General features: G+C 38.8%; 1 protein-coding gene across 2 annotated transcripts in view; it reads left to right on the top strand.

Annotated features, from left to right (window-relative positions):
- Positions 1-21,357, top strand: part of MAEL (maelstrom spermatogenic transposon silencer) — a 46,026-nt gene that overhangs the window by 22,747 nt on the left and 1,922 nt on the right. For both annotated transcript variants that reach the window (XM_065924690.1, XM_065924700.1), the window contains 2 exons: positions 18,406-18,468; positions 19,211-19,343. In XM_065924690.1, the coding sequence (XP_065780762.1) occupies positions 18,406-18,468; positions 19,211-19,343 (196 nt within the window). The remainder of the gene's footprint in view (positions 1-18,405; positions 18,469-19,210; positions 19,344-21,357) is intronic.

Consider the following 21,357-nt stretch of genomic DNA (forward strand, 5'->3'; position numbering starts at 1 on the left):
TTTGTGATAGTGATACTGACTTTTTTCTGAACTGAGAAATACAGTAGGATTAGTTTGTTCCTTTTAAAGCAAGATTTTCCTATGAAACTTTGAAATCATTGTATTTCCTTGAATATAAGTTTTCACTGATTATAAGATACATTGTTAGTTTATCACTAAAAGCAAAAAACAAACTACCAAATAAAATGACAGTGTTTTATCATTTAGAGTGTCTGTATTGATGAAAGTATATTGTATCCATTTAAATAAATACTCTATTACATAGAATTCTTACATAAATATAAAAATGAAATGATAAGTATTTTATTTTTGATATTTCAGGCTTACAGAAAATTCGGAAGACTCTAGTATAAGGAAATTGTATATACCATTCTCAGATTCTAATTGTTAATATTTTAATATATTTATAAAAATAAACACTGTTTCTTTTTCTCAACCACTTAAGAATAAGTTGCTGTCATGATGTCTTTTCACCCTGAATATCAGGAATGTTCGTAAGAACAGGAACATGTATATTGCCACAGTACAGTTATCAAAACAGTATATTGCCATTGCTACAGTACTACTGTCTAATCATATTAGTTCTAATCATATTTTGCTAGTTCTAATAATGCCTTCTGTAGCAAAAAATAAACACCTAGGGTCCAATCCAGAATGACATGTTATATTTAATTATGTCTCTTTCAATTCAGTTCAGTTCAGTTCAGTCGCTCAGTCATGTCCGATTGCGACCCCATGAATCGCAGCATGCCAGGCCTCCCTGTCCATCACCAACTCCCAGAGTTTACTCAAACTCATGTCCATTGAGTCGGTGATGCCATCCAACCATCTCATCCTCTGTCGTTCCCTTCTCCTCCTGCCCCCAATCCCTCCCAGCATCAGGGTCTTTGCCAGTGAGTCAACTCTTCGCATGAGGTGGCCAAAGTACTGGAGTTTCAGCTTCAACATCAGTCCTTCCAATGAACACCCAGGACTGATCTCCTCTAGGATGGACTGGTTGGATCTGCTTGCAGTCCAAGGGACTCTCAAGAGTCTTCTTCAACACCACAGTTCAAAAGCATCAATTTTTCGGCACTCAGCTTTCTTCACAGTCCAACTGTCACGTCCATACATGCCCACTGGAAAAACCATAGCCTTGACTAGATACACCTTTGTTGGCAAAGTAATGCCTCTGCTTTTTAACATGCTGTCTAGGATGGTCATAATTTTCCTTCCAAGGAGTAAGCGTCTTTTAATTTCATGGGTGCAATCACCGTCTGCAGAGATTTTGGAGCCCAAAAAAATAAAGTCTGACACTGTTTCCACTGTTTCCCCATCTATTTGCCATGAAGTGATGGGACCAGATGCCATGATCTTAGTTTTCTGAGTGTTGAGCTTTAAGCCAACTTTTCCACTCTCCTCTTTCACCTTCATCAAGAGGCTCTTAAGTTCCTCTTCACTTTCTGCCATAAGGGTGGTGTCATCTGCATATCTGAGGTTATTGATATTTCTCCCAGCAATCTTGATTCCAGCTTGTGCTTCTTCCAGCCCAGTTTCTCATGATGTACTCTGCATATAAGTTAAATAAGCAGGGTGACAATATACAGCCTTGACTTTGTCCTTTTTTTTTTCCTTAACTGTGTTTAATAACTGTGTTTAAATTATTCATATGAAATAGTTTATTTTCTTGCTTTATTCCAGTTTGTTTTTGCCCATATTTATTGGTTTTATTACATTTTAAATGTGCAGTACTTTAATACAGTTCAAACAAAACAGTTCAGTCTAGTTCTATAAAATTTCTTGAAAGTGTTAGTCACTCAGTAATGTCTGACTCTTTGTGACTCTGAGGACTGCAGCCCACCAGGCTCCTCTGTCTTGGGGATTCTTCAGGCAAGAATGCTGGAGAGGGTAGCCATTCTCTTTTCCAGGGTATCTTCCTGACCCAGGGATCAAACCTGGGTCTCCTGCATTGCAGGCAGATTCTTTACATTCTGAGCCACCAGGGAAGCTCTGTAAAGTTCCTTGGATTGCATTAAATTTATAAACTAACTTGAGAACTGAAATCTTTACATATGAATTCTGTACCAGGACAGGAGATGTCTTTTCATTGTTCAGATCTACGTTTGGGTCTTTCAAATTTGTTTTAAAATTTTTCTCACATAGATTGTGCCTATCTGAGATTGCTGAGTTTTTGTGGGGTGGTGCCATGATAACTTTCTTTGTTTATTCTATGAAAGTTGACTTGATTAGACTTTCTGACTTTAATTGCATCAGTTTTGGTAATCTGTACTTCCCTAAGAAATGATTCATTTTATATAGGTTACCAAACTTATTTAAGTCTGCACACTAAGTCTCTTATAATTTAAAATTCCGTGTTTCATTGGTTTCTTATATATTTGTGCTTCTGCTTTCCCCTCCTAAATCACACCTCATGCATTGTCTATTTTTTTTTTTTAAAACAGCAGGATTTCAGTTTATTAGATCTACTAATTTTTTGTTCTCTTCCTCATTCATTTCTGTTTTTGTATTCTTGGTACTTTGTGACTCTTTGTTTAGATTTGTGGACTTAGTGTTTAGTTAACTCTTTGATTATTTTTTTAATTGATAAGTGTTTAGTAGAGTGAATTTTCTCAGACATGACTTTCAGTGCATCCCATAAGTTGTTGACATAGCATTTTGTCATTTTTTAAAAAAAAATTCTGTAGTTCCAACTCCTTTTAACCCAAGAGTTAATATGAGGCTTTAAAATGTCCAGGTGGAAAGAAAGTCTTTCTGGTTTTTTGTTAGTAAATTCTAGTGTCTTTGCATTTTGTTCAAAGTATTGCTTATAACATTCCTACCTTATGAAAGTTACCAGTGTTTTGCAAGTTAAAATAATCAATATTTGGACTGTTTTGTGGATATATGAGAACAATATATATTTTGTCAGGGTGCAGCTTTTGACAAGTATCCACAAGCTCTACATTATTATGTCATTTAAGCTGCGTTATCTTCTTATGTTTTTTGTCTGCTTGATCTGTTTTATATTGAAAATGTGGTCTCATTACTATTGTTTATGTCTGTATCTTAGGACATCTCCTATAGTTATAAGTGGTTGCTGTGTTGTTTGATGCTTTTACAGGAAAAGTTTGCTGAATCTTGATTGGTCAAGGGCTCTTGGGAATGACAGTAACTGTGTTCTTGTGTGCTTAAAACTTTTTCTGTTGGTTTGCATTTTATTTCTTTTAGTTTAAAAAAAATAACAGCTGCATTATATTATGTTGTTTTTTAGAAATTTGGTTGTTAAATTCTCGATTTTTTTTTTAAATTTTGATCTTTTTTGCCTGGAGACCCTAAGAATGATTTTTTTCATCTTTAATAGATTTTAAAGAAGTTGATTCATTCATTCATTGATTTCTTCATGTGCTGGGTCTTCACTGCTGTGCGTGGGTTTTCTCTGGTTGTGGTGCACAGGCTTCTCGTGGTGGCTTCTCTCGTTGCGGAGCATGGGCTCTAGGGCGAGTGGGCTTCAGTCGTTGTAGCCCATGAGCTTAGTTGCCCACCACATATGGGCTCTTCCTGGACAGAGATTGAACCTGTGTTGCCTGCTTTGGCAGGTGGGTTCTCTACCGCCGTACCACCAGGGAAGTCTTCCAGTCTAATAGTCTCACTGAGGTAGTTCTCTGAGCTCATCATTGCAGGTCAGCTTTCCCAGGCCTCTGGCAGCCCCTTTTAGTGTGCAGAATCAGGTCTTATTTCTGGATATTTTTCTTAGATTGTAGTTTAATATTTTTTTCCATTTCATTTTTCTTAAGGATGTCCAATGTATGTATGTTCGGTCTATTTTACCTGTGTTTCATTATGGTCAGTCTTTCTCACCCCTGTTTCATCTTTCATTAATCTCTTATTCTTATGTTAGTTTTCCGTTTTCTTTAGTTTTTTACTTAACTTCTCATTTGAGTCTGTTCTTCCTTAGGTAATTTGAAATTCAGTTATTTTCCCATACAATATTTATTTTTTTTCTGAGTTTTGTCAACCCTTATGTCTTATTTTTGTCCTTAGTTTTCAAGTTTCTTATTTAGGCCATGTTTTCATATCATCAGGATTTTTGTTTGAGGATATTTAGCTCATATATTAACAACAGTGTAGAATGTGTGTGGTCGCTAAGTAGTGTCCAGCTCTTTGCAGCCCCATGGACTGTAACCCAGGCTCCTCTGTCCCTGGGATTTCCCAAGCAAAGAGACTGGAGTGGGTTGCCATTCCTTTCTCAGGGGATCTTCCTGACCCAGGGATCAAACATGCATCCCCTGCATTGGCACGTGGATTTTTTGTTGTTGTTTTTTACTGCTGAGCCACCAGGGAAGTCCCTGTTGTGTTATGGTGTTATGTTACAGTTTTCTTCTCCTTCATGTTTCTTTTGGTGGGGGCAGGAGTAAGGGTAGGGAGAGTCATCAATGACAGTGATTCTCGTTTTCTGTTTTTTTTCTATTTTTTTCTTACAGTGGCTTTATGTTGTTCCTTTGCATTTCTTGGACAGAGGTGGTTATTTCTTGTGGTTTGAAATTTATAGTTTAAGTGCTCCCTCATTTGTCAGTGTAACAAAGTATGGTTTCTCTGAATGCTTTCAGGACGGTGGGGGTGTGGTTATGGGTCTTTACTTTTTTCTTTTTTTTCCTTCTGCTTTCCTTGTTCTGGAAAATTAAATTTCCCCCTCTTTGCTTTTTTATCCCTCACACAGCCTCTGAAGGACTTTTGCCTCTTGCCTTCTGCTGACCAGAAACATTGCCTTCCAGGTTGCCTTCTAGAGCTTCAGGCACTTTTAAGTCCTTTCCTGTAGTTAGTGCTCTGATCTTACCAGGAATTCTGAATATTTATGGGTCTCCTCATTGTGGGAATGATTATGATTTAATCTTGGGCTCTTCATTTCTCTTCTCTCTTCCCTGATGTTTTCTGGGCTCCACTCTCTATATGAAGCTATGTAAAGGCTTGGGTGTGAACTTGAGAAATGAATCCATTGGAAATTAAGAGGTGGTTTTTTTCCCCCCTATTTATAGGTAATTGATGCTTGTAGTCTTATAGTGTTCTCTTAGTTATGCTGCAGGCCTGTACTTTGTTTTGTTTATTCTTGTTAGGCTTTAAGTTTATGGATGATGTATTAGGATATTTAGATTTATGTACCATTGCCTCAGCCACTCGCTAAAGTATTCCTAAAATTTCATATCCAGAATCATTCATTGTCTGTGTTTTTATACTTTATTGCCTCTGTGCCATCCAGAGTGGTAATGCAGCATTTTTTAAAAGATAACTGCACTATTATCTCAGGATTTTCTACCAAGCTACTGATAGACACCTTTTCTGCAGATTTTGATGCTGGTTCTTTCTTGATCTTGTGAGTTGATATCAATCGAAGATTTCAGAGACAAATCAGTGTTTTCTCAATGGTTTATTGGCTAAAATGTTGAAAGATCACAGTTGTTAGATTATCAAGAATGGTAAGCAAATATATGTGCAAACCAGAATCAGATTACAGATATAGAAGACAGACTAGAGTGGTTACCAGAGGGAGGAAGGTGAAGGAAGGAGAGACTCAGGACTGTGGAGTGATCAGATTACAGATACAGAAGATAGACTGGAGTGGTTACCAAAGGGAGGAGGGTGAAGGAGGGAGAGATTCAGGAGCATGGGATGATCAAACTAATGTATACATAATAGACACACAACAAGGATGTACTGTATAGCACAGGGAATTACTATACCATTATCTCACAATAACCTGTAATGGAATATAATCTGCACAAATGCCAAATCACTATGCTGTGTACCTGAAACTCACACAATATTGTAAATCAAAACTGTACTGCAATAAAAATGAAAATAACTACATATGACTGCTTTGAAAAATAATAAATTTGTACTTGTTTAGGCAAGTTCAACTATTTCTAGACTGACCAATAGCAATTGTAGAATACTTTGTATGTTGCATTTCACCTTCAGTTAAAGTGTGAAAAAATCATTTTAGAATTGAAGAAACAATGATGAGTCTCAGATTACATACGGGCTGCAACAGGAATAGAGTAACTTTGGTGTAAGGCATTTTTGGGGGTCTGTGCCATGGGATCTTATTAAAGGTAAAACCATTACATAGTACTCTAAGCACTTTAATAATACATTTCTTTGGAAAGGATGGATCTGCCTTTTCCTGAGCTTCATAATGTCGTATAATTCTGAATACATATATTCAGAAGATTCCAAATAGTTAGTATCTTACAAAGGAGTTCTGGTTTTAGTGGACAATAGAAACTGTTGTTAGAATCTGTTAGTTAATATAAGCTGATAGGAGCTCAGTTCATATAAGCTAGATATGACTCATTTCAAACACTGCTCTTAAAGTTTATTAAAATTTGTAATAATTTTTGATAAATTTTGTCTCTACCTCCGGGAGAAATGGGTGGGTTTTATATTGGTGAAATTTAATACAGTTACATAAAAAAGAGTAGCAAGAGTCTTAAACAGGCTGTTAATCATGTTATTTTGAAGGCTAGAGTATTTATAACTTTTATAGATTCCCTCCATTCTCCTTGTTGCTTTCTGTCATAATTGTCCTTTGATTAATTCACTGTGACCTGCTGACTGAAACAAGGTAGCTTTTATTTAATCAACAAATATTTATTAAGCATGTCCCAGTAAGTGTCCTAGGCCCTTACCAAGCATATAGTGGTGAATGAGATGAATATGGTCTCTGCTTTCATGCAGCTCACAGTTAAGTGGGAAAGAGAAACATCCTGTAAATTAAAAAAAACAGTGGTTTTAACTGTGATCAGTGATAAGGAAATCAGCAGGGTACTATAGTAGGAAATACTGTGCAGAAAGGTAGACTGCTTTCTAGAATGTTAAGGAGACTTTTTTGATAATTTAACATTAAAGCTGAGATCTTAAGCAAGAGGAAAGAAGCAGCCTTGCTAAAAATAGAAGGAACAGCATCCTGAGCAGAGGGTTGCAAAGACCTTGAGGTGAGAACTTGGTGTATACTGGAAGCTGTTAGACAATCTGTGTGTCCCACTGGAGAGTTAGTGAACAAAGGGGAGAATTCATAAGATGAGATTGAAGCAGTAAGCAAGGACCATAAGCATAGAGCCTTGTTAGCTAAGGGAAGGGATTTTATCAAATAGGGAATCAACAGGATTAGCTAAGATTTCTAAAAATTTCTGAGTATTTAATGGATGTATTAGGAGCAGTCAAGAAAGAAAGTATTAAGCCTGTAGTTATTAGGCATTTCTCTGGTCCATGTAAGAAGTGGCTTGAACAGGGATGATGGCAGTAAAGTTAGAGCTGAATAAGTAGCTGTCAGGCTGGTGAAAATGTTCCAGGTCTCTAGTGCAGGCCTCAGAGTAGAAGAGGAAGTGAAGGAGCAGCGCGCTTAGAATATGTTGGGGCCCTGGGGAGGCACGTTCTAGAAATAGTGTGTAAGCAGCTGGTCCTTCTGGCCTGGAACTCAGTGCAGAAGTTTGGATACTGTCAGCGTTCGTTTCACTATATTTCAGGCACTGTTCTGGATACTGAAAATGGCAGTGAAGGGAGCCAAATCCTCTGCCTAAATGGATCTTACAGGGTATGGAAGAGATCATCTAGGCAGAGGGTGCAGAGAGAAGAGGGCCCAGCACAGGGCCCTCACAAACTCTGACGTTTTCACACTGGGAGAGATTGAGTTTTTCATCTTCTAGAACCTTTCAGCCCACAGTTGCTATCCATATAAATCATCATAGCCAATCATCAGTGTTGATGAGGGTTGAAAGGATGAAGAGAAAACCTAGGATTATAGATGCAGTAATTTCACAAATCTCATTGGGGTACTTGTTGGTGAGGCAGAAACAGCTTGCTTTGGTTCCCTGGATTATCTCATTCTTTTGGGTTGTGAGTTGTGATCCTCCTGTTGTCGTTGTTGAGTCACTTAGTCGTGTCTGACTCTGCAAACCCATGAATTGCAGCACTCCAGGCTTCCCTCTCCTCCTCCGTCTCTCTGTGATCTTCCTATGTGGACCTTTCTTGTGTTGCAGACTTTCCTTGAATGTGCAATTGTCCTTGGCTCTGTTCACATTTTAGAATGAGGCTGTAAAGATGCATAAGTGCTCTGTGTTGTCCAGTGGGGACTGTCAACTGATCAAGCTTTGCTAAGGGAAAACAGACAAAGGAGCTAGTTGTAAAGATGGGGGTCGAATCATAAATTCCAGAATTCTGAGGGTTTTGCCCTATGTATTCAGCATCTGTTCTTGCTGCCTAGTTCTCCAAGAACAGGTCACTTCTTTGCATGGAGTCAGGGGAGTTAACTATTCTCTGTACAGAAGAAGTCCAGTCTCATATCTTGCCTCTGCTTTCTGGCCAGGGACATGTCCATGAGTTCAGAGCTTCTCCAGAGATGCATAAGTAGGTTAGCGTCTGTGCTGCCTATTCTGTGAGTACTGAAGGCTGAGACTTCGTTTGTCTAGTCCCATCAGTTCTCACTCTTCGTTTAATCCCACAGGTTTGTTCAGCTCTCTTCCTTGGAGGCCTCTTCCTGTTTTCTCCTCTATTGTGGACATCTCCTACTATGACTGTTTGACTTTCATTTTGATAGGGTCTTAAGGGCAAGAGGAGATAAATTTAGGCATCTTGAACCAGAGCATTTGTAGTTTTAAGAGGTGCAGTTTTCTATTTTGACATCACTTTAAAATAACTTTTTTTTAGTCCAACTTGAGGTTTTGATATTTAACAAATACAACTTTTGTATATAAGGCATGAGACTAGGTTCTGTAAACAAGGGGAAGAGTAACAGGGTTGCCCTTGCCCTCAGAGTCTCCTGTCTGATAAGAGCAGTAAAGCACGTTATGCATGAGTTATATATGATAATTTCTGAAAATTCTTAAAAGAGTTTCAAAAGATAATGATAAATCACATGAGGGAGAAATTGCTTCATGTATTTAATATATGAAGTACTTTATAGAATAAATGTTTTATTAGCTTCTTCTGGAAAGATGGATAGAATTTCTGTGAGCAGAGATTTGGGTTAAAGGGAGGACCTTTCCAAAAGAATAACATGGCCTGAGCAGTGATTCAGGATTGAAAACATGGAGAGTCTGATTGAGAAAAAACAGTGAGTCAGTTTGACTAGAGTGGAGAGCATCAGAAACTGTCAGATGACAGTGGTTCCAGAGAAAAGGGAAAGGCAGGGCTATCCTTGAAAAGGAGGAAACTTGACCCTGAAATAAGAGGAAAAGAGTTCATTGAGACCTTTGGATATCAAGAGAAGAGTGTAAAAGTCCTTTATGCTGCACATTATTTTAATGGATAAGATCGTTTTGAAACTTTGGGAGTGAGTTGCAGACTTAACAGACATACTCACTTATGATCTTATGTTATTACTTTAGAGTAGAATTTCATAAAGGAAGCACATTGGAAATTATTAAAGTTTAAGCTAGATTTGAGGTTGCATAGTGCATATTAACAGAACAGTATACTAAGTTCTGATTACTGACAGTTTTTAGAATGAATCATCCTTTACTAGAAAATACATTCACATTTTGGGATAATTTGGAGGAAGATCAGTAAGTATAAATAAAACCAGATCAAAATAATGTCCTTTTTAACAGTATGATGAGATTTGGAGACATTTTTCCCTGGAGTCAGATTTTTCTGGGGTTTTTGTTGTAGTTTGCTTTAATACTGGAATACATTGTAATATTTTTAATTGTTTTCATTTAAAATATGAGCTCCAATGGGAAATGTGTATATTAAGTAGGTGCTCTTGGGAATTAAGATCTGGACAAGGAGCAAAATTCCTTGGTTTCGCGTGGACCTGTGAGAACTAGATTCAATTTTCTTTTGTTCGCGTCTCACTGGGGTGTAGCTCACTCACAACTCTGAGCTAGTGTCAGGTGTATGGCATGGTGGTGCAGATGCATGTGTCCATCCTTCTCAGATTCTGCTTCCCAGACAAATTATTACAGAGTATTGAGTAGAATTTCCTGTGCTATACAGTAGGTCCTCCGTGATTCTCTCCCTGATACATAATAGTGTTTCAGTGTTAATCCTAGCCTTCTAATTTATCCCTCCACCCTCACCTTTCCCCTTTGGTAATTGCAAGTTTATTTTCTAGCCCCGTGAATCTGTCTCTGTTTTATAAATAAGTACATTTTAATATATTTTTTAGATTCCACATATGCTTATGGGCAAATATCATATAATATTTGTCTTTGTCTGGTTTACTTCACTTGATATGATCATATCTAGGCCATCCATGTTACTGCAAATGCCATCATTTCATTCTTTATGGCTGAGTATCGTTTCATTGTATATATGTATCACGTCTTTGTCCATTCCTCTGTTAATGGACATTTAGGTTGCTTCCATATCTTGACTGAGGAAATAGTGCTGCAGTGAACATTGGGGTGCATGTATCTTTCTGAAATATCGTTTTCTCTGTAAATATGCCCAGGAGCAGGATTGTAGGATCATATGATAGGTCTCTCTCTAGCATTTTTAAGGAACCTCCATCCTCTTTTCCAAAGTGGTTATACCAACGTACATTCCCTACCAATGGTGTATGAAGGTTCCCTTTTCTGCACACCCTCTCCAGCATTTATTGTTTGTAGAATTTTTGACAGTGGCTGTTCTGACTAGTGTGAGGTGAAACCTCTTTATAGTTTTGCTTTGCATTTCTCCAATAGTTAGTGATATTGAGCATCTTTTAATGTGTTTGTTGACCATCTTTATATCTTCTTTGGAGAACTTTCTGTTTAGGTCTTCTGCCCATTTTTTTGATTAGGTTGTTTGGTTTTGATACTGAACTTGCAAGAGCTGTTTGTATGTTTTGAAGATTAATCCCTTGTTGGTTGCTTTGTTTGCAAATATTTTCTCACATTCTAGGTGTTGTCTTTTTGTCTTATTTATGACTTTCCTTGCTGTGCAAAAACTTTTAGGTTTCATTAGGTCCCAGCTGTTTATTTTTGTTTTTATTTTCTTTATGAGGGGGGTCAGAAGACAGAGTGCTGTGATTTTTATGTCAGAATTGTTCTACTTGTTTTTTCCTCTAAGTTTTATAATAGTTGGTCTTACATTGAGATCTTTAATCCATTTTAGTTTATTTTTATGTATGATGTTAGAGAATGTTCTAATTTCATTTCCTTTGCATTCCAGTTTTCCCAGTATCTCTCAATGAAGAGACTATCTTTTCTCCATTATATAGTTTTGCCTCATTCAGTTCAATTCAGTCACTCAGTCATGTCCGACTCTGAGACCCCATGGACTGCAGCAGGCTAGGCCTCCCTATCCATCACCAATTCCCAGAGTTTACTCAAACTATGTACACTGAGTTGGTGATGCTATCTAACCATTTCATCCTCTGTCATCCCTTCTCCTGCCCTCAATCTTTCCCAGCATCAGGGTCTTTTCAAATGAGTCAGCTCTTTGCATCAGGTGGTCAAAGTATTGGAGTTTCCGCCTCAGCATCAGTCCCTCCAATGAACACCCAGGACTGATCTCCTCTAGGATGGACTGGTTGGATCTCCTTGCAGTCTAAGGGACTCTCAAGAGTCTTCTCCCAACACCACAGTTCAAAAGCATCAATTCTTTGGTGCTTAGCTTTCTTTATAGTCCAACTCTCACATCCATACGTAACTACTGGAAATCCATCGTGTTGACTAGACAGATCTTTGCTGACAAAATAATGTCTCTGCTTTTTAATATGCTATCTAGGTTGGTCATAACTTTTCTTCCAAGGAGAAAGTGTCTTTTAATTCCATGGCTGCAGTCACCATCTGCAGTGATTTTGGAGTCCCCCAAAAATAAAGTCTTGTCACTGTTTCCACTGTTTTCCCTTCTACTTGCCATGAAGTGATGGGACCAGATGCCATGATCTTAGTTTTCTGAATGTTGAGTTTTAAGCCAACTTTTTCACTCTCCTCTTTCACTTTCATCAAGAGGCTCTTTAGTTCTTCTTTGCTTTCTGCCATAGGGTGGTGTCCCTGCGTATCTGAGGTTATTGATATTTCTCCCGGCAGTCTTGATTCCAGCTTGTGCTTCTTCCAGTCCAGAGTTTCTCATGATGTACTCTGCATATAAGTTAAATAAGCAGAGTGACAGTATACAACCTTAACATACTCCTTTCCCAATTGGGAACCAGTCTGTTCCATGTCCAGTTCTAACTGTTGCTTCTTGACCTGCATACAGATTTCTCAGGAGGTGGGTCAGGTGGACTGGTATTCCCATCTCTTTCAGAATTTTCCACAGTTTATTGTGATCCACACAGTCAAAGGCTTTGGCATAGTCAGTAAAGCAGAAATAGATGTTTTTCTGGAACTCTCTTTCTTTTTCAGTGGTCCAGCGGATGTTGGCAATTTGATCTCTGGTTCCTCTGTCTTTTCTAAATCCAGCTTGAATGTCTGGAATTTCACAGTTCACATACTGTTGAAGCCTGGCTTGGAGAATTTTGAGCATTACATTACTAGCATGTGAGATGAGTGCAATTGTGCAGTAGTTTGAGCATTCTTTGGCATTACCTTTCTTTGGGATTGGAATGAAAACTGACCTTTTCCAGTCCTGTGGCCACTGCTGAGTTTTCCAAATTTGCTGGCATATTGAGTGTAGCACTTTCAGAGCATCATCTTTCAGGATTTGAAATAGCTCAACTGGAATTCCATCACCTCCACTAGCTTTGTTCGTAGTGATGCTTCCTAAAGCCCACTTGACTTCGCATTCCAGGATGTCTGGCTCTAGGTGAGTGATCACAGCATCATGATTATCTGGGTTGTGAAGATCTTTTTTGTACAGTTCTTCTGTGTATACTTAACACCTCTTCTTAATATCTTCTGCTTCTGTTAGGTCCATACCATTTCTTTCCTTTATTGTGTCCATCTTTGCATGAAATGTTCCCTTGGTGTGTCTGATTTTCTTGATGAGATCTCTAGTGTTTCCCATTCTCTTGTTTTCCTATATTTCTTTACACTGATTACTGAGGAAGGCTTTCTTATCTCTCCTTGCTGTTCTTTGGAACTCTGCATTCAAATGGGAATATTTTTCCTTTTCTCTTTTGCCTTTCACTTCTCTTCTTTTCACAGCTATTTGTAAGGCCTCCTCAGGCAGTCATTTTGCCTTTTTGCATTTCTTTTTCTTGGGGATGGTCTTGATCCCTGTCTCCTGTACAGTGTTACAAACCTCCGTCCATAGTTTATCTGGTATTCTATCATATCTAATCCCTTGAGTCTGTTTGTCACTTCCACTGTATAACCGTAAGGGATTTGATTTAGGTCATACCTGAATGGTCTAGTGGGTTTCCCTACTTTCTTTAATTTAAGTCTGAATTTGGCAGTAACAAGTTCATGATCTGAGCCACATCAGCTCCCGGTGTTGTTTTTGCTGACCAAATAGAGCGTCTCCATCTTTGGCTGCAAAGAATATGATCAGTCTGATTTTGGTATTGACCATCTGGTGATGTCCATGTGTGGAGTCTTCTCCTGTTTTGTTGGAAGAGGGTGTTTGCTATGACCAGTGCGTTTTCTTGGCAGAACTCTATTAGCCTTTGCTCTACTTCATTCTGTGCTCCAAGGCCAAATTTGCCTGTTACTCCAGGTATTTCCTAACTTCCACTTTTGCATTCCAGTCCCCTGTAATGAAAAGGACATCTTTTGGGGGTGTTAGTTCTAGAGAGTCTTGTAGGTCTTCATCGAACCATTCAACTTCAGCTTCTTCAGCATTACTGGTTGGGGCATAGACTTGGATTACTGTGATACTGAGTGGTTTGCCTTGGAAACGAACAGAGATCATTCTGTCGTTTTTGAGATTGCATCCAAATACTGCATTTCAGACTCTTTTGTTGACTATGATGGCTACTCCATTTCTTCTAAGGGATTCTTGCCCACTGCAGTAGATACAATGGTCATCTAAGTTAAATTCACCCATTCCAGTCCATTTTTGTTCATTAATTCCAAAAGTATAGATATTCACTCTTGCCATCTCCTGTTTGACCACTTCAAATTTGTCTTGATTCATAGACCTAACATTCTAGGTTCCTATGCAATATTGCTCTTTACAGCTTCAAACTTTACGTCCATCACCAGTCGCATCCACAACTGGGTGGTGTTTTTGCTTTGGCTCCATCCCTTCATTCTTTCTGGAGTTATTACTCCACTGATCTCCAGTAGCATATTGGGTACCTGTTGAGCTCAGGAGTTCATCTTTCAGTGTCCTGTCTTTTTGCCTTTTCATACCGTTCATGGGGCTCTCAAGGCATACTGCTCATGGGGTTCTCTTTTGCCTCCTTTGCTATAAATTAATTGATCCTAGCCAGGTGTCCCTGTCCTTCACCATCTCCCAGAGTTTGCTCGGAGTCATGTCCATTGAGTCAATGATGCCATCCAACCATCTCATCCTCTGTTTCCGTTTCTCCTCTTGCCCTCAATCTTCCCCAGCATCAGGGTGTTTCCAGTGAGTTGACTCTTCACATCAGGTGCCCAAAGTATTGGAGCTTTAGCATATTCATACTGATTTCCTTTAGGATTGACTGGTTTGATCTCCTTGATGTCCAAAGGATTCTCAAGAATCTTCTCCAGCACCACAGTTCAAAAGCATCGATTCTTCAGCACTCAGCCTTCCTTATGGTCCAACTCTCATATCCATACATGACCACTTTAAAAACCATAGCTTTGACTATATGGACCTTTGTCAGCAAAGTGATATCTCTGCTTTTTAATTCACTGTCTAGGTTAGTTGTAGGTCTTCTTCCTGGGAGCAAGCGTCTTTTAATTTTGTGGCTGCAGTCGCTGTCTGCAGTGATCTGGTGCCCAAGAAAATAAAGTCTGTCACTGTTTTCACTGTTTCCCCATCTATTTGCCATGAAGTGGTGGGACCGGATGCCATGATCTTTGTTTTTACATGTTGAGTTTTAAGCCAGCTTTTTCACTCTCCTCTTTACCTTCATCGAGAGGCTCTTTAGTTCCTCTTCACTTTCTGCTGTTAAAGTGGTATCATCTGCATACCTGTGGTTGTTGATATTTCTCCCAGCAATCTTGATTCCAGGTCGCAGTTCATCCAGCCCAGCATTTTGCAGGATGTACTCTGCTTTGTAAGTTAAATCAGCATGGTGACAACAAATAGTCTTGACATAGTCCTTTTCTAATTTAGAACCAGTCTGTTGTTCCATGTTCAGGTCTAACTTGTTTCTTGTCATGTGTACAGGCTTCTCAGGAGGCATGTAATGTGGTCTGAGATTCCCATCTCATTAAGAATATTCCAGTTTGTGTGATTCACACAGTCATAGGCTTTAGTGTAGTCAATGAAGCAGAGCATGTTGGCAATTTGAAATCTGGTTCCTCTTCCTTTTCCAGATCCAGCTTGTACATCTGGAAGTTCTCAGTTCACATACTCCTGAAGTCTAGCTTGAAGGATTTTGAACGTAATCTAACTGGGATGTAAAATGAGTACAATTATACAGTAATTTGAAAATGAGTACAATTATACAGTAATTGTACATTGCTTTGGCATTGCCTTTCTTTGGGATTGGAATGAAAACTGACATTTTCCAGTCCCGTGGCCACTGCTGAGTTTTCCAAATTTGCTGTCCTAAGCAGTGCAGCACTTTCAGAGCATCATCTTTTAGGATTTGAAATAGCTCAGCTTGAAATGCATCACCTCCACTAGCTTTGTTCATAGTAATGCTTTCTAAGGCCCACTTGACTTCACACTCCAGGACGTCTAGCTCTAGGTGAGTGATCACACCATCATAGTTGTCTGGGTCATTAAGAACATTTTTGTACAGATCTGTGTAGTCTTGCCACCTCTTCTTAATCTCTTCTGCTTCTGTTAGGTCCTTGCCGTTTTTGTCCTTTATTGTTTCCATCTTTGCGTGAAATGTTCCCCTTTGCATGAAATGTCTCCATTTTGCTTGAAGAGATCTCTAGGCTTTCCCATTCTGTTGTTTTCCTCTATTTCTTTGCATTGTTCACTTAAGAATGCTTTCTTGTATCTCCTTACTATTCTCTGGAACTCTGCATTCAGTTGGGTATACCTTTCCCTTTCTCCTTTGCCTTTCTCTTCTTTTCTCAGCTATTTGTAAGGCCTCCTCAGACAACCATTTTGCCTTTTTGCATTTCTTTTTCTTGGGGATGGTTTTGGTCACCACCTCCTGCACAATGTCATGAACCTCCATCCATAGTTCTTCAGACACTCTTCTACCAAATCTGGTCCCTTGAGTCTATTAATCACCTCCACTGTATAAACATAAGGGATTTAATTTATGTCATACCTGAATGTCTTAGTGGTTTTCCCTACTTTATGCAACTTGACCCTGAATTTTGCTACAAGGAGCTTATGAGCTGAGCCATAGTCAGCTCCACGTCTTGTTTTTATGACTGTATAGAGCTTCTCCATCTTTGGTTACAAAGAATATAATCAGTCTGATTTCAGTATTGACCATCTGGTGATGTCCATGTGTGGAATTGCCTCTTGTGTTGCTGGATAAGAGTGTTTTCTATAACTAGTGTGTTCTCTTGGTAAAACTGTTAGCCTTTACCTTGCTTCATTTTGTACTCCAAGGTCAAACTTGCTTGTAATTCGAGGTATCTCTTGACTTCCTTTTTTTGCATTCTAAGACCCCTATGATGAAAAGGACATCTTTCTTTGGTGTTAGTTCCAGTAGGTTCTATAGGTCATCATTGAACTTTTCAGTTCAACTTTAGCTTCTTCAGCATTAGTGATTGGGTAATTGACTTGGATTATTGTGATATTGAGTGGTTTGCCTTGGAAATGAGCTGAGATCATTCTACCATTTTTGAAATTACACCCAAGTACTGCATTTTGTCCTTTGTTGACTAAGAGGGCTACTCCATTCCTTTAAGGGATTCTTGCCCACAGTTTTAGATATAATGATCATCTGAATTAAATTCACGCATTCCCTTCCATTTTAGTTTACTGCTTTGTAAAATGTCAGTGTTCAGTTTTGCCATCTTCTGTTTGACCACGTTCATTTAATCTTGATTCGTGGACCTAACATTTCAGGTTCCTATGCATTATTGTTCTTTATAGCGTTGGACTCTACTTTCACCACCAGACACACCCACAGCTGGGCATTGTTTCCGCTTTGGCTCAGCCTCTTCACTCCTTCTGGAGCTATTGCTCCACTCTTCTGCAGTAGTTATAGGGCACCTACCGAGCTGGGGAGTTCATCTTTCAGCGTGATATCTTTTTGCCTTTTCATACTGTTCGTGATGACTGTAGCTTTATAGTGTAGTCTGAAGTCTTTCCCCAGCTCTGTGTTTCTTTCGGGATTGCTTTGGCTGTTTGGGGTCTTTTGGATTTCCATAAAATTTTAAGTCTTTTGTTCTTGATCTTCAAGAACATTGGTAATTTGACAGGGATTGTGTTGAGTCAGTAGACTGAAGTAGTATTTTGATTGAGTCTTCCAGTCCAATAACATGGTTTATCTTTCTGTTTGTTGATGTCATCTTTAGATTTTTTTAATCAGTTATCTTCTAGTTTTTGAACTTCAGTCCTTTTGCCTCCTTAGGTAGGTTTATTTTTAGGTATTTTTTTAATTCTTTTTGATGTAATGGTAAATGGGATTGTTTCCTTCTTCTTATCTTCAGTGGTTAGTAGATAGACATGCAGTACTTACTGTTTGCCATGTTTATAATTTTTAAATGAAGATTCTTGCTAAGTTCAGGCAAGCCTCCTATTGGATTGGCCAAACAGTTTGTTCATCTTTCAGAAAGCCCCAAACAAACTTTTTGGCCAACCCAGTATTATGCAGGTAGTACTGTTCTGAGTCTTAGTAGACTTTGGCACTCAGGGGAAAGATATATATATATATATGCAGGTTTATAGTGGTTCTTGTATGTTTGTTGTTGGTCATTTTAACATCACTGCCTGAAGTCTTCACTTAAACATCCGTTTTTCAGTCATACCTTCCCTGCCTGACTTACCTAAAATGTCACCCTTCTGTAGCATTTCATATCACCTTTTTGTTTTTTTCCTTCTTAGAACTTATCATCTAACTTACTGTATGTTATGCCTAAATATCTTTAATCTGACTTCCCCATTAGAAAGTAGGTTTTGTGTGCATAAGTGTGTTTCATTAAATGCTGAATGCCTAGAACAAGCCTGGTAAGTAGTATGTATTCAGTAAATGCTTGTTTTATGAGTGCATGCTAACCATAGTCACTAATATGTCTCCCGATCTCTCATTTTATTTCAAGGTAAAATTTCTCTCTTATAGTTGTGTGTTGTTTGCAATATTATCATGAATTTACATCTGAGGAAGTAATGTAAAAAACTTGTTTTTTAAAAAAATTATTTTGTATGTTAAATTAGAAATTTTAGTATTTGAGTAATAATTGAAATCATTTAAGAAAAAGTGACACTAAGTTTGAAATTTGGCACTTGAAAACTCATTAGATCAGGATATTAAAGTCTTTTTTTGTACAGGTGCAAGTGGCATGAAGAAAATGATATTCTGTTCTGTGCTTTAGCTGTTTGCAAGAAAATTGCGTAAGTTAGGAGTGTCTTCATAATACTCTAATCTGCACTGAATTCTTTGCAACTTTCCTTGTTGCTTTGACATATAGGATGCATCACTTCACCTCTGTTTCCACAGTTCCCTTTTAAAACAAACACTTTTTAAAATCATGTTACTTTTATTATTCGGCCCCTGTCACTATTTGTTGGATGTAATTACCACCTGAGCAATTTGACTGACCCTTCAGAAGCACTTAAGCTGAATTTTTCCTTCTAGGGTTCCTATAGGAAAGTAAAATCCCCTACTGTCGTTAAGAACAGCACTTCCTCGTGAAGGTGCTCAAAAAATATAGACCCTTTTCTCCTCATTTTGTGAGGAAAGTTCCTGCAGCCTCAGATCTGTAGGTGCTCTGTTGATCACTTCATACAGTTGCTGATCGTTGGTCTGAGAATGAAGAAGTGTTTAAGTTTTAGCCCTCCTCCTGGTGGTGTTTCTCCCTGCCTTAAATATATAAGAATTCTGGTGATCTGTACCCTCACTCCTGTTCTCTTATAACGAGGCTGATAGATTTGCTAATCAAAGTATTGCTTACCACTGGTACCCAGTTTTATATGTGCTGCTACCAAGTCCCATTTTATTCAAATCTCTAAATTTCTTTTCCCCCAGATTTACAGTATCTCTCACATACTTTGTTAGAAACTTTTAAAATGTGACTGCTTTTTAAATGAATTAGATAAGATTCTGATAATGAACATTTTGAATTCCTTTTTAAAGGTACTGCATCAGTAATTCTCTGGCCACTCTCTTTGGAATCCAGCTCACAGAGGCTCATGTACCGCTTCAGGATTACGAGGCCAGCAATAGTGTGACCCCCAAGATGGTTGTGTTGGATGCAGGGCGTTACCAGGTGGGGAGCTGGTCTTGTTGCGGGTTTCTTGTGTCCTGCTCAGCGTGGTTGTGGTCCGCAGGCAGACAAAGAGCTTTCCTGCTTGGGTCTCTCTTCTCTTAGACGTGTTTTTAATCCTTCATGGAATGACAGTTTTTAATCCAATTGGATTTTGCATAAGATCCTTTCCTTTCCTGGTATATTTTTTCCTTCTGGGGAACATTTGGCATTAGTCTTTATACAAAACACATTCAAACATTTATTCAGAAAATTATATGATACACATTTTTGAAGTAGATATTTTAAATACAAGACCTGACTCCGAATTTGATTAGAGGCTAATATAATTTCCGTACCAGCTCTCTTTCCTCCTTGCTATTTACTTACTCGTAGACCTTGCTGTATACTACTGAGAACATAGCAGTTAAGAGTATGGGCTCTCTAGTTGAATTCCTGAATTTCACTTCAGGTTCTGCTACATGTAGGCTGGGTGATTGCAAGTTATTTGAACTATCTGTGCTGATTTCTTACCTGTAGAAAAATAATAATAATAAGGGCTAGTAGTTGTAGGGTTAAATGTAGCAGCATATGAAAGTACTAAGAATTCTGCCATAGAATATAGTATATAATAAATATTATTATTTTAAAATAATAAAATAGTGAAAGGGGAACCCCAAAATGGAATCAGTGATTGACACAAATAACTATTAGTATCGATCTCAAAGGCAATACTTATGCATAGCAAAAGCAGCAGTCTCAAAAGTTATATACTGTATGATTCCATTTATGTGACATTCTTGAAAATACAAATGGTAATGGTGGACATGTCAGTGGTTCCCAGGGAGTCGGGGAGGGTGTGTCTGTGAAGGGATAGTGTGAGGGAGGTTTTTGAGGTGATAAGATGGCTCTGTCTCCTAACTGCAGTGGTGGTTTCACAGATCTCTTTGTTAAAACTCAGAAATGTAACCCCCCCCCCCAAAGTCTGTCTCACTCGTGTGACAGTTTAAAACCTGGGCAGGACTGTTCTCTCTGTATTGTTAACCCCAGCCCAGTGATTCTTCAGGGGGGGCCAGTTTTTGTGCCGTGCAGGAGACACCTGGCAACACTTGGAGACGTGTTTGGTTGTTACAGCCGGGAATGGGGCGCTGCTGGCTTCTCGTGAGTAGGTACCAAAAAGCCTGCTAAACACCTGACAATGCACAGTGGAAGAAAGTGAGAGAGAGCGTCACTCCATCGCGTCCGACTCTGTGCGACCCATGGACTACACAGTCCATGGGATTCTCCAGGCCAGAATACTGGAGTGGGTAGCCTTTCCCTTCTCCAGGGGATCTTCCCAACCCAGGAATTGAACCCAGGTCTCCTGTGCTGCAGCCACAAGGGACAGGACAACCTTCTAAACAAAATATTACCTAGCCTAAAAATGGCAGTAGTATCCAGGATGAGAAACCCTGCCTTAGCCCCATCATTGCTGTCTGTGTTGAGACTACCAGGTTTAGTCACATTATCCCCCCTTTCATTGTTAGCATCAATAACTATGCAAGCTCAGGATACCTAGCTCATTTCCCAAACTCATCTTACTAGGCCAATTCTGTATTCAGCCCTCCCCAACTGTGTGTCTTCTCAACCTCAGTTATCAACAAAATATTGTATTGTCAGCCTCCTCTGGGGAAGGCCTGTTTTCCTCCTTGATTCTAACTAAAATTTGACTGTCTTCTAAAGACACTGTTTCCCTGTTAGCTCTTTAAAATGGCGGCATTTTTTTCCCCTCATTTATTGTGGGCCTAGATTTGAGGTAGTTGTCCTTATTTAACTTTGTGACCTCCAGACTTCCTAACTTCTCTCTAAAATCGCTAGGCTTTGAATCTCATGTCATTCAGGCTGTAGCACTGATAATCCCTTTCTGGAGTCCCTAGGCCCCTGACTTGGACGTCTTCATTCTTAGAGCAACATTGAGGCAGAAGATAAAACAGTATTGCCGTCAGAATTCTTGATTACAGTTTCCCCATAGATCTTTCTAACTGCCTGATATTTCATT

Source organism: Muntiacus reevesi, chromosome 1, assembly GCF_963930625.1.
Source record: "Muntiacus reevesi chromosome 1, mMunRee1.1, whole genome shotgun sequence".
Taxonomy (NCBI): Eukaryota; Metazoa; Chordata; class Mammalia; order Artiodactyla; family Cervidae; genus Muntiacus; species Muntiacus reevesi.